This window comes from Sinohyriopsis cumingii, chromosome 1, assembly GCF_028554795.1.
Source record: "Sinohyriopsis cumingii isolate HCF-2022 chromosome 1, ASM2855479v2, whole genome shotgun sequence".
Classification (NCBI taxonomy): domain Eukaryota; kingdom Metazoa; phylum Mollusca; class Bivalvia; order Unionida; family Unionidae; genus Sinohyriopsis; species Sinohyriopsis cumingii.
In genome coordinates this window covers 6,263,491-6,276,807 of record NC_142961.1, presented here as the reverse complement: position 1 = coordinate 6,276,807, position 13,317 = coordinate 6,263,491, and the positions used below count along the sequence as shown (strand labels likewise).

Below are 13,317 nucleotides of genomic sequence, written 5' to 3'. Positions count from 1 at the left end.
TGTCCATGAAGTTAAAAAAAAACAGCCCTTTTCAGGGCTACCCAATACTCTAGAAAAGAAATAACCATCAATTTGCCAATGTGTAGGTAGAGTAGTGTGAATATAAACACTAACTCTTTTCTAAGATAGTGTGAGGGTATGTTTTTGTGTGTTGGTGCTTGTAAGAGCTAAGGTATGTTTGTGTGAACAGTAGATTATGGGTTTCTTTATTGTTTCTTAGCGTATGTGAAGAGTATAGTTAGGGTTTTGTAACCGCTCACGTACGATTGTGTGGTTAGTAGATTATGGATTTTGTTTATTGTTTCTTAGCGTATGTGGAGAGTATAGTTTGGGTTTTGTAACCGCTCACGTACGATTGTGTGGATAGTAGATTATGGATTTTGTTTATTGTTTCTTAGCGTATGTGGAGAGTATAGTTTGGGTTTTGTAACCGCTCACGTACGATTGTGTGGATAGTAGATTATGGATTTTGTTTATTGTTTCTTAGCGTATGTGGAGAGTATAGTTTGGGTTTTGTAACCGCTCACGTACGATTGTGCGGATAGTAGATTATGCATTTTGTTTATTGTTTCTTAGCGTTTGTGGAGGGTATAGTTTGGGTTTTGTAACCGCTCACGTACGATTGTGTGGATAGTAGATTATGGATTTTGTTTATTGTTTCTTAGCGTATGTGGAGAGTATAGTTTGGGTTTTATTATATGAAATGAGAAAAGTAGGGGGATGTTTTCCTTCACGTCCGCGCTTTCGCTATAAGAACCCACAGTATTCGTCGTTCAAACCATTCTACAAAGAAGATGGCTTCTAACCAAATGGACAAAATACAAACATTGCAAGACGTTTTAGACAACTTAGGAATGATGGAACAGATGTTAATAAGACTCGTTGAAGACCATTATTCCTATAGTCCCCATCGTGTAAAGATGGAAATTAATAACTTTAAAAAGGTAAAGGACAAGATTAGTGGTGTCATGAAAGAGATAAAGGAGGAGAAGGAGGATGAAGAGGAAAGAATAAGAATAAGCAAATGGAACGAAAAAATTGAAAAAGAAGAAGAAAATGAGAAGAGGAAGAAAGAAGAGGAGGAAGAGAAGAAGAAAGAAGAGCAGGAGAAAAAAAAGAAAGAGAAGAAGAGAAAGAGTGTAGGAGATAAAATAAGAACTTGGTGGAGAAAAAGAAGAAATTAGAAGCAGAAGAAGAAGAAGAAAACCCAAAGGCCCTTTTCAGGGCCAGCCATATTTCTCGAAAAGAGATAGCCTTTCCATTGCCTACCCTTTTTTAAATTTAAATTTAAATTTAAATTTAAAAAAACTTTTAAAAAAAAAAAAAATCCCATATTCAATTCCCCTTGTCCCTAGACAAACCCAAACTCTATTCCCATGCTAATTTCCCTTGTCCCTAGACAGACCCAAACTCTATGTTAAATTCCCATTGTCCCTAAAGTGGCCCAGCGTTTTTCTCCATGTTAAATTTCCATTGTCCCTAAAGTGGCCCAGGGGTGTTTTTAATGCTAAGTCCCATTGTCCCTAATGTGGCCCCATTTACTACTCATATTGTTAAATACAAAGTCAGTACTTCATATAAAAACTGCTTTGAATTGAAGACTAATAGAAGACGCATCGCCGCTCAGCAAATTTCAGAAGCTATTACTTGATAGCATTTTGATCCGTTTATATTATGGGAAGTTTCGAGCAAGTTTCCAGTTTCTCTTGAATCATGTCAAGTTGTTGCCAATATATGACACAGGGTTATTAAAATTTTCTCAAAAGTCATTTTCTGTTTCTGTTATATGGCTTGTTTTACTTTATGTGAGTTTTATTTTGTTCCTTAACAATATCCTCTTTTATTTTCTGTATTTTGTTGTCACACAAATCAGGGTATGTTTTCATTGATATTATGTCTGAATGTACAAATCAGCAGCATTCATATTGTCTCGTCAATATCTTTCTTCTTCATAGGTATACAATTTACGTACATTTCTTTTCTGGTCGTAGCTATTTCTGACCACAGCTATTTCTAGTGCATATTTTAGTGTTTAAATCCGACTTTAAAAACAGTATTTTCCATCATTTAAATTTGTATGCGTTTCTGCTCTAACGTCCAATGAATGTTACGAGTATGTTTTGGGAACAGCATTTGTTATTTGTTACTTGAATGTGTCATTTTTTATTACATGAATATTCACTGCCATCTTGACCCTGTCCGCGTGGGTTCGAGCCTTCGGCTCGGCCAATGTAGGTGAGAAAGCTTGCCAGTAGCTTCCTGTAGGTCGGTGGTTCCTACCGGATTTTTCTCGGGCTCTTCTTCCACCAGTTATACTGGCCGCTATGTACATAGTCTGTGGTGTGCTTTAAAATGGCGTTAAACCAACACAAAGGATAATCATTATGTTGCTCGAGTGTGACAGAAGTTGCAGAGCGATTTATCACTTTTTAAAACGTGTTCCGGTTTGTAGAAAGTTACCTCCCTTTAACTATTGCAGGCATCTCAAGTGTAGTTTCATCCTCGCCTCTTTTCATGGTTAACGAAATTTAGATCCATGGTGTTATACATACTTTGCTGTTATTGTCGTTGTGTATAAATGTATTATTCATCATTGTATTAATTTTCTCACTTAGTAACGATTCATTCTCTACACCATTCATTAATCAACCAGTTTATACAACACTTCCGTGTATCAACTTGCATTGCATATCCTCCTCCGTGAACTCAATACCTCAAGATAATGTTTATCTCTTCTTTTTAACAGTCCAAAAACTAGTTTAACATATTTAAATATGAAGAAAAATATCCGCAATATTTTTTATTGCGCATTCCACGTTTAATGAGTGCATACTGTTAGCTTGAAATACCATTCATCGTCATTTTAACACTCCTGATCGTGCATGGTCATGTTGCTGAAAGGCCTCAATCAAAATGAATAAATTAAACTATTACGCATTTTCTGTTCATTATATTTCAAAGATTAGGGGAGAAGAAAAAAAAAACGCTTCCATCAATTTTGGACTGCATAAAGGTGCAACATTATCCATTTTTTCGTACCTGTGAATATTTATCTTCAAGCATTGTGATTAATTACCTTCAAGCATTGCTATTTTAAACCAAATCCTGTTTTCTTTTCTATTTACCTGTGTAACGTCACCCACAACCCCACCTCCATTTTGCTTTATTGAAAGTTCACTGCACATAGCATTCGATTCGGTAATTATGGTATCACCGGTTGACACCGAAACAAACTTTTCGCAGTGACGTGGACACTAGGTAAACAGGTGTGTTAATGTACACAGAACATTCTAGACGAAAGACTCTGTACCAGATATATGTATCTGGTTGTACAAACAATGTAAAGATTGTGATATGAAAAACTACGCTAGTTGCGTTGGAAACTAATGCATGCAATTATATCGATTTGAAAACACTTGGTTATGTGTATACACCCTATCTCGCTCCGTTACTTTCCTCCTTTCACTGTTGTTGATATGCCAAAATATTTGCTATTAATAGATAGCCTGGGAATCTCCCTATTGGTCTCAACATTACTAATTGGTAGAAACCGTGTCAGTAGGGAAGGAAGTGACGAACTATTTCTAGAAACGTCTGGAAAATTCGGGAAACCTCCATCGGAAGTTTATATAAATTCGAGAGTGCGCAATAGATACTTCATGATCCGTTACAACTTGAAACAGACGAATACGCTGAAGCTCGTGAACTTGTTCATATTTCACCTACAGAAGTAGACTTAAGACTTGTAATAACATTTTCCGCAGAGAAGTGACTTGGCGTTTTGCTATTCACGCAAACCATGGGGAAGGATTATTACAAAATTCTTGGAGTGTCTCGTGAAGCTACCGATGAAGAAATTAAAAAAGGTTACCGCAAAATGGCGCTTAAGTATCATCCTGACAAGAACAAATCGCCCGGAGCAGAAGACAAGTTTAAAGAAATAGCTGAAGCTTTCGACGTTCTTAGCGACAAGAATAAAAGAGCGGTCTATGATCAGTATGGCGAAGAAGGGTTAAAGGGCGGTATACCTGGTGGCGGCAGTTCGGACGGGCATAATGGAGGGTCATTCCACTACACCTTCCAAGGCAATCCACACGATACGTTCAGGATGTTTTTCGGTAATGAAAATCCTTTTGAGAGTTTCTTTAGTTTTGGACCAGGTGGGGGTACAAGATTCACTACATTTTCACCGGGACATGAAGGTATGGACATTGACGATGACGACCCTTTTAGTCGCATGGGCATGACCGGAATGACGAGAAAAAAGAGACAAGATCAACCAATTGTCAAAGACTTGCAAGTTACGTTGGAAGAAGTATATACGGGTACAACAAAGAAACTAAAAATTACGCGAAAAGTGTTAAATCCTGACGGTAGAACGACCAGAGCTGAGGATAAAATTCTGACAGTTGATATAAAGCCTGGATGGAAAGCTGGCACGAAAATCACGTTTCCAAAAGAGGGCGATCAGACGCCCAACAACATTCCTGCAGATATCGTTTTTGTGATAAAAGACAAACCACATCCACAATTCACACGGGATGCCAGTGACATCAGATATAAAGTTGCGATCTCACTTCGACAGGTAAGTAATTTAAAAAATGCTGATGTGCAATTTTTGTTGTCACCGATGAATATAAATTGGCCGTATTTTAAATTACAGGAAACAGTTGTCAGAAGGGTCTAATCGCATGGCTGCAGTGTGCATTTTTTGCAACTTGGACTATTCGCATAGACACCGTATGCCCACAATAGAAACTAACCACACTGACTTGTCTTCCTCTAGTCCTAACACATAAGACGCATTGCCCGATATGATATTTTTGTTCTGGGGGTGATTGGTCTTACGGCCTAACTAACGGCGCTGTGTAGCATGTTTTGATGTCGACTAACAGTGTTACAAAAGTCAAATTTTCAGGAATATCACACAACTGGCAACCAATAACGATGCTTTTCTACAAAGTAAAGTTTTACGTTTTTTTTCTTCAGACTTTACTTATCTTGATGTCTTTTTTCTAATAAATTCAAAATCTCACAAAAGAAATGGACCTGTTTTCAAGTTAAGTTGGAAAGTGATGAAAACCAGGAATGCCAAAATTGGGTTAAGTTAAAATAATTTTCTTTAATGAAATGAATTAAAAATATATTATGCCTATTGGAACTGTAAGCAACGTTTCTTTGCGTTCAAGAAACACATCTCCCACATGAATCTTCTTAAACATACTTCAGCATACCTCAACTACTATTGCATTGCAACAAATTCAGATATATGTCAACGAACATGAAAATGCGTCCATTTGCTAGTGTCATATTTTCATTCCACCAAGATAAAGACAGCACAGTAAGTATATTAATTACACATAAATTAATGGAAGAGTTTCGATATAGGTGGCCAAGTGTGTGAGATATTCCTGAAACTTTGACTACTTGTTCAGTTGTCAGCCGACATTGGAACAGGCTACACAAGGCCATTATTTGGGTTGTAAGACATTGCACTAAAACAAAAACATGTGCTATGTCTTACTTTGTAGGACTAGTCTCCCTCAGGACAAGTCAAAAATAATCCAGATGATGCAAACTCAGCTAAACCTGTCAAATAGGTTACCAATTTTATAAATCTGAGCTTGCCTCATATATAATATCCCAACATTAGTAACCATAAAACAAAGTAATGGGGTATTTTATGGAAATTGCATTCTATTTATTAAACTGTTTTCTGTTTATCCTTGTTGGCATCATAAAACCATATGTAGATACTTAAGGTTATTAGTTACGTATGTAAATAATACATTAGAAACCATTATAATATATAGTTAAAGAGCAACAACCAACATGTATATTGACAAATTAATAGATAGAAAAGGGTTTGCAAATAGCTTGATTTTTTGAGGGAGGGATAGAGATAAGGAATGGATGAATGAATGCTGGACTGTTTGTAATGATTTATTTAAACTCACATCAGAAGGATTTGTGAACACTTATTGTATCCATTTACTTAACAGTTGTCATGTTGTCACCTTAAAATCAGCTGTATGCAACAAACAATTTGACAATCCATTTCAGACTGATTGAGAGAAGATATTTTTGTCCATTTAATTGTTTGCCAAGAAGTAGTGATTATCAGTTTCTAGTAATTATCACAAAAAGAAATATCAGTGTATCGATCACGTTAGTCAGGTGGAATTGTGTCTAGTAAAAAGATCGATTAATACTAGAGTTTGTCACCAGTGAGATTCACTCAGTATAGTCTACTTCAAAATTTATATTCAGCCCAAGGTAAAGGTGCATAGCATTGTAGAAGTTTTAACAACAATAACTTGAAAATATAGAATTAAACCAAATGAGTTGCAAAATTGAGTACATTTTGCAGAAAAGATACATGGGACCTGTACAAGTAGCTTTATGCAAATTCTGTACACTGGTTGTGATTGTAAACCTATGACATAGTTTTCACTAAGTAGAGCATTAGCCCTTTGGGGGGATCTCTTGTGTTTGGAAAGGGGGAGGGGGATAGGTAAACCAGTTGGTGACTATAACTTGCATATGATAGAGGCAGCAGCCACCAGAGTTTAACCTGCAAGACTCCACCAAAATGGTCCATGTTCCTGTCCTACCATTGGATCAGCTTGGTTCAACTATTGCACTGTAAATTGCCTCATCACTGAAAGAAGAAGAAAAACAACAATATTTGTGTCGTGCCATGAAGTGACAAACCATTCCACTATAGGCTGATGTTTCTCCAGTGCCATGTATTTATATTCAGTAGATATATATATATATATATATATATATATATATATATATATACACACACACACACATGTAGCTTTGGATAAACTGGTTGGTTTATTTAGTCTTGCAGTGTTCTGGTTGAATAATTGTAATTCTTTGCTTAACATTGCTTGTAAAAGAATGTATCTAAAAGGATATTATAGGTTATATGTGAAGCAAGCTTAATGGGTTTTTGGATATTACTGTAGTTTACAGCATAAGTGAAGAGAAGTAGTATTTTGTTCTCCTTTATTCTGATAAGGGGCAAAGTGTTCTTTTATTCTGTACTTTAGCAGCAGTATGCAAGAAGTGATTGGAAAGTATCCTAATTACGAAAGTTGTAAACATGGCAGCATATTTGAAGATTTATCTAAATGTAGTTTCTGCAAACCGATGTATGTACTGTTTTTACTCGCTTCCAGGTCAGATCCAACTGCATAGACCCAGACTTGCTGTTGTCTGCAGATCTACCTCATTGAAGTTTGTTTGGACCAATCAGTAGAACAACATAGACCCTAATCTGCTGGCATGTTATGTAATAGCAGCACAGGGTCTGTGTTGTTTGCAGTTGGACCTGTCTTGTGAGGAAGTATGAACGGTAGATTAACTATGAAAAAGTAAAGCAAAACAATAGACAAAGATGAAGTACTGGCCACATAAATGAAAAATATTTCTAAAGTAAATCATTCATGGTCAAGTAATTAACCAGACTTGCATGCAGATTTACTTGCAATTGTGTTTTGTGGGGTTTTCTTGAACATTTATTAAATTTATCATAGAGGTTATGTTATGTTCAACTTGCTAAATATGATTTATTCCTTCTTTTATGTAGGCATTATGTGGAACAACAATTAATGTGCCAACAATAGATAATAGAACCATCCCACTCAGGTTGTCCGAAGTGATTAGGCCAAACTCTATCAAGAGGATACAAGGAGAGGGACTTCCATTACCTAAACAGCCATCAAAGCGAGGAGACTTGATCATAGAATTTGATATAAAATTTCCAAGTAAAATATCAAGTGCGGCCAAAGAGATTCTTGCCGACACATTACCAGAGTCTTAATATAGCAAAAGTGATTGTGATCGTGTGACAATTTCCTGAGAGGGTGACGTGATGAGAATGACTTTTTGTATGAACAAGACTGGACCTGTGATAGTCTGACCTGGAGTTTGTACAAAATTCAGGACAGTCTGAAAATATTGAGACGGTTGGTGAAAGAATGCTGCATTTAGTTGCATGACTGTACTCAAAGTTTTGCTCTGTGTGCTGTTCTTGTGTCATTAATCCTTAGTTGTCTTTTCTAGCACAAGAAAGTTATCGTTATGGTGCCTTTAGGGCTTATGAAGCCCTAAGAAAATGGACAAAACATTGTTATGGATGATTTTATACTGAATAGAGCAAATCCCAAGCAAACTGAATAATGGAGTGTTCATAGCTAACAAAGCACACATCAGTTTTGTTGGCCAACAAATGTCTTGCCAATGCTTCATCCAGCCTGCACGATCACAGGATACCTCCCCCATTCTGCAAGCAAATCCTGTTCTGATTCAAGTTTCAATGGAGAGAAGATGCAGAAAAGAAATTACTGCTTATTTAATACAATATCATATGATCATTATAATTAAAAAAAAAACTAAATTCAACTAGTTTTATTTTTTGTATTGAAAAATACCATTCAGCATTGTTAATAGTTAAAACTAAAATTCCCTGGAAGTCCATAATTACACTTATGCATATCATTGTTCCCAAAGGAGTTTTAAAATTGCTTCCACATCTGAGACATACCAGCAGTTGTTTATACTTTGCACTTATTGGCAGTTAAGCTTGTTAAATGAAACTGATAAATGATTTTTCACATCGTGTACTGATAGTGAGGACTCCAGAGGTTACACGTGTCCTCATGTCTGCACTTTGTACAAACGCACTGACCATAAATGCTGTAGTTGAACTTGAAACAATGAGATGGGGACTCTTAACAACATGGCAGATAATCGAGATGCCCAAGCAAAAAATAAGTTGTCATTAGTGTAGACCAAAATATTTTGTAAGTTGTATATTAAATGAAAAGATGGCATGACATGAAACCTATTTATCAAACCAAGAAAATATAACCCTTCAACAGCAGAGAAGGATTGTGTCAATTTTAGAGAGGCAGGGAGGGAAAAAAAAGGCAACTTTGAAATCCCATTAAATGTAAGTTGGGAAAAATAGCAATTTTATGAGCAAGCCCTGCCTCAGGAAGCTGTGGTACTGTCCCCATCCTCTCTCCTTATTTATTAGTGTGGTCAGCAAGGGACTTTCCCTTTCTTTTAAATTTCCTGGATGCAAAAGTGATCACCGATTTCAACTTTCTTGGTACCAATGTCCAAAATAGATTTTAAAAGAGAATGCTTACTTAAGTATGAGGAATACAGAAAGCTGCAATGGGTAGCTGATTATGAATGTGTGCTCAGGTCTTTATTTTGGGGGTCGGTGACAAGTTCCTGAACCATTTTCAGATCTGCTTCTATCCATTGGTTTTCTGTGAAATCTTTTACGGTATTTTAGCAGCAACTTCAATGTGGCTGACTTGGCAAGCCTGTATTGTACCATGGAATTACATGTTTATTCAGAGATAAGATTGAATTGATAGATACAGTGATGCAGTACTTAGAAATAAAACTTTTAGCATTGGCATATCCATTACCAGGTATTTTTTTAAAGGGCTATTCAGATCTTTAAATAGTTTGGAACTTTCTTGAAATGATGTGCCTGTGGAGAAATGGTTATGAGCAGTGTTGAATGAAGGGCCCTCTCAGGAAGTGTAATTACAAAGAGGTTCATTACAAAACATGTACACTGTTGATGTTTCTTGATATTTTGGGCATGCAATTGTATAGAAACATGACTGTATCAGTTGTAATTTATGTTTGCATGTGTTTGTTATAATTCAGATTGCTGTACATTTTAGCTTCAGCTTTTCATATATAAAAAATTCTCAGTAAAATTGTCTTCTGCTTACATATAAAACATTTTCATAGTACTTTTTGTCAAACTGATTTATTCAGGATTTTACATTTCCTCAAGAAAACAACCTGCCCTGGTATGTGAGGAGTTATTTTCTTTTAGTTTAAATATCCTGTATTTGGTTTGTATTGCTTGTAGAACTTTAAATATATAATGTAAAACATAAGATTCATACACACATGTAGACATTCGAACAAGATCAGGGCATTATTAAATTGTCAGAGAATATTAACAATACAAATTTAGATGCTATATGATGTATTACCTTATATGCTACTGAAACTTGAACAATGAAGGGCTCAATGTTTTCTCAAAGGCATCTATACCAGAACCTAAACTATACATTTTTCAAACCATTGTTGGATGTTAACCTGACTCTTATCACATACATGATACATGTGTTGGGATACATGAGATCTGTAACAATATTTTGCAAGCAATAGTGGGATTAATAAGACATCACGTTTATGTTTCCAAGTAACCAGAGTGATCCATTTGCTGTATATTTTCTATTCCATCCTTACAGAAAGTACACGTGTTATCAATTGAGTTTTTCCCTCAGATTTCGAATTTTGACAATAATTATGTGCATAAATCTAAAATGAAAACAATCCACTTTGTGTGCAATGTTATGCTTCAATGAAAGATTTCTTACCACTACAGTAACAGTTTTCACAAGATTCTTGCAGCTTAGATTTTATGAAATTGTTATAAATTATAAATTCTTTTTATTGCAAGGAGTGAAGTTTTATTTGTAACTGCAAATACATGTATATTGTTTCCATTTTCAAAAGGTATTGATTTTTATTTCTAGAGGGTTATTTTTAAGCACAAATAAAGTACTCGATAAGTTTATTTTTGTTCTTTGCTTCTGTCAGTAAATCTTAATGATTCAAAATATCCTGTGTTGTAGATTCGTAGACTGACTAAAGTTCTTTTTTTTTTCTTTGTGCTATGTTTTGCATTTAGCTCATTTGTCTTGCACACTGTTACGACAGTTGTATCTGACGCCGTGAAGCTTGTTCAAGGGCTACATCATGAAGTGTACTACATCCTTATCACAAAGTAGATCAGTGACCAACTTTTCATGCTTCACTGAAGGGTTGAGCCTTGTTTCAAGTACTCAAATTATATTCATGGTAGAATTGTGAAACTAGATGATCATATGTATCTATATTAGAACACATTCTTATTACAAAAGAATCACTGAGACATATATTTCACATTATTCTAGCTTCAGTAAAGATTTTGCATTCAGCTATGACCAAAAATATTTGTTTCCACCCAGTGTTTGTTCATATGTATACACTCTCTTAACGAGATTCATGAAATTTGGTGATGGCATGTGGTTTAATGGTTTCTACTCCCAGGTCAAAAATGAAGCTTCACTGACTTTGATTAAATTTTGTGGTTTATTTCTCCTGATAGAATCTTCGAAGTAGGTGATATGTCCTAATTTGTTCAAAACCAGAAAGCAAAAGTTTGTTATACATTTCACATTACACTTGCTTTTGGTAAAGTTTATGTTATACATTTCACATTGCACTAGCTTTTGGTAAAGTTTTTGCATTTACATTTAGCTTAGAGGTGGATTTTTTTAGCACTCTGTATACAAAAATTCATGTAACTTGCTGAGGGATTGTAACTTGATGAATGATGCATCCTCATTACAGAAGTAAGTCACTGTGACATGTATTGTATGCTTCACTCTTGTTTAATATCTCAAGCACAGCACTATTTATGCCTGAATCATCCAACTTGATTGTATCGATCTTGATTAGTACCACCAGGTAGCAAAAGGTCATTAACCTTATGACTGCACTGAGCTTGACTAATCAAAGAAGTGCTCTTGGGATGGCTGTTTTCTTATGTCCAATGTACATTCACCTGTTATCACTACTCCTACTTGGTCCTAAATGAAAATGGTGTTCCTCCCAAATCTAATAAGCTTCAGCAGCAGCCATCATGAAAATCTTGTTATAGCTGCTCCTCTTGAATGGATGCTCATGTCAAGATGGGTTTTCACTAAAAGACATCTAGTGACATCTACTCGGTCCTTAATTTTTAAAATGGTGCTATCTCACATCCAGTATGGTCACAGTGGCAGCCATTTTTAAAAATCTTTACAACTGTACATGAAGAGAATGGGCCCCGAGTGGTCTGAAGCGCTCACCATTACGGATCACTGCCATCTCACCTCTGTTTGCGTGAGTTGGATTCTCAGGCTCGGCCAGCGTGGGTACATGAGAAAGCCTGCCAGTAGCTTCTCGTGGGTCGGTGGTTCTTCCTGGGGTTTTCCAGGGTTTTTCCTCCACCAATTATACTGGCCGCCATGTATAGCCTATCTTGTGCTGAAAAATGGCGTTAAACCTTACAACAATAACAACATGAAGAGAAAGTCACACAGATGTGGGATTTTCACTAGAATTTTTATGTCCAGTTGATGTCACACAGTCACAGTTACACATGTGGGATTTTCACTAGAATTGTTATGTCCAGTTGATCTAAAATGGTGCAGATATATGTCTGCAGCAGCAACCAGTTTTAAAATCTTATTGATATTTTTACTGAATCATGTCAACATGGGGTTTTCACTAGAAGAATTCTTACAACTTCTAGTTAGTTCTAAGTGAAAATTTGTGTTAATCTGCTACCCAATATGGCAATTTCGAAAATTGTTTTATCACTGCACCCCCTGAACAAAATATTACCATTGAGTTTTCGCCAGAAGACTTGTGATGTTGAATTGGTCTTAAAGGAAAAAGTACCATTTGCACATCCAAAAGGGCTGCCACAGTGAAGATCTTGTTTCTACTTCACATGAATGGATGGTTGTATTAACATTTTTTTAATTATTAAATGACTTATTATGATGTCTAGTTGGTCTTAATGAAAAGGTTGCTGATCAGACTTCCGATATGCCCGCTGCAGCGGCCATCTTGATAGCACTACTTGTGAGTGAATGTTCATATCTGCAAGACTTATTATGATGTCTAGTTGGTCAAAAATGAAAATGGTGCTTATCAGACTTCCAAGATGGCCACGACAAAGGTTTTCTTGAAAATCACTACTTATAGATTGCTGGTCATATCAATATTGTGATTTTACACAAAGGCTTCTTATGATGTTCCTCAAAATTGTGCAAATTTAATATCCAATATGACCACCACAGCGGCCATTTGTAAACTTTTTAAATGTTACTGGGGGGAAAATCAGAAAGTTGTATCAACAAGGGTTTTCGCTAGAAGACTTCTTATAATGTGTTGTTGGTTCTACATGAAGATGGTGCAAACCTGACATCCAGTATATCCACCACTGCCGCTAACATAAATATTTTTCAGAACTCGGAAGTTAAGAGGAATCAATGGTCTTATTTTGAATTCCTGGAAATTCTTTTAGGCCATTAGAACATGGGTTCCTTAGAGGGACTATTGTTGCTCTATCAGAGCTAAATATATTGTAGGGTGTGAGTCACTGGGCACAGGGCTTAAGCACTGGTCACCGAGTTTTGATTATTTGTTTGTGGACAAGGATTG

General features: G+C 35.9%; 1 protein-coding gene across 1 annotated transcript; it reads left to right on the top strand.

Annotated features, from left to right (window-relative positions):
* The first annotated feature begins 3,626 nt into the window (after positions 1–3,626).
* On the top strand, positions 3,627–10,634 carry LOC149806361 (dnaJ homolog subfamily B member 1-like). The gene is made up of 2 exons (XM_089952131.1): positions 3,627–4,585; positions 7,604–10,634. The coding sequence occupies exons 1-2, from the start codon at positions 3,800–3,802 to the stop codon at positions 7,835–7,837; spliced, it is 1,020 nt and encodes a 339-aa protein (XP_089808257.1). The 5' UTR covers positions 3,627–3,799; the 3' UTR covers positions 7,838–10,634.
* Positions 10,635–13,317: the final 2,683 nt, after the last annotated feature.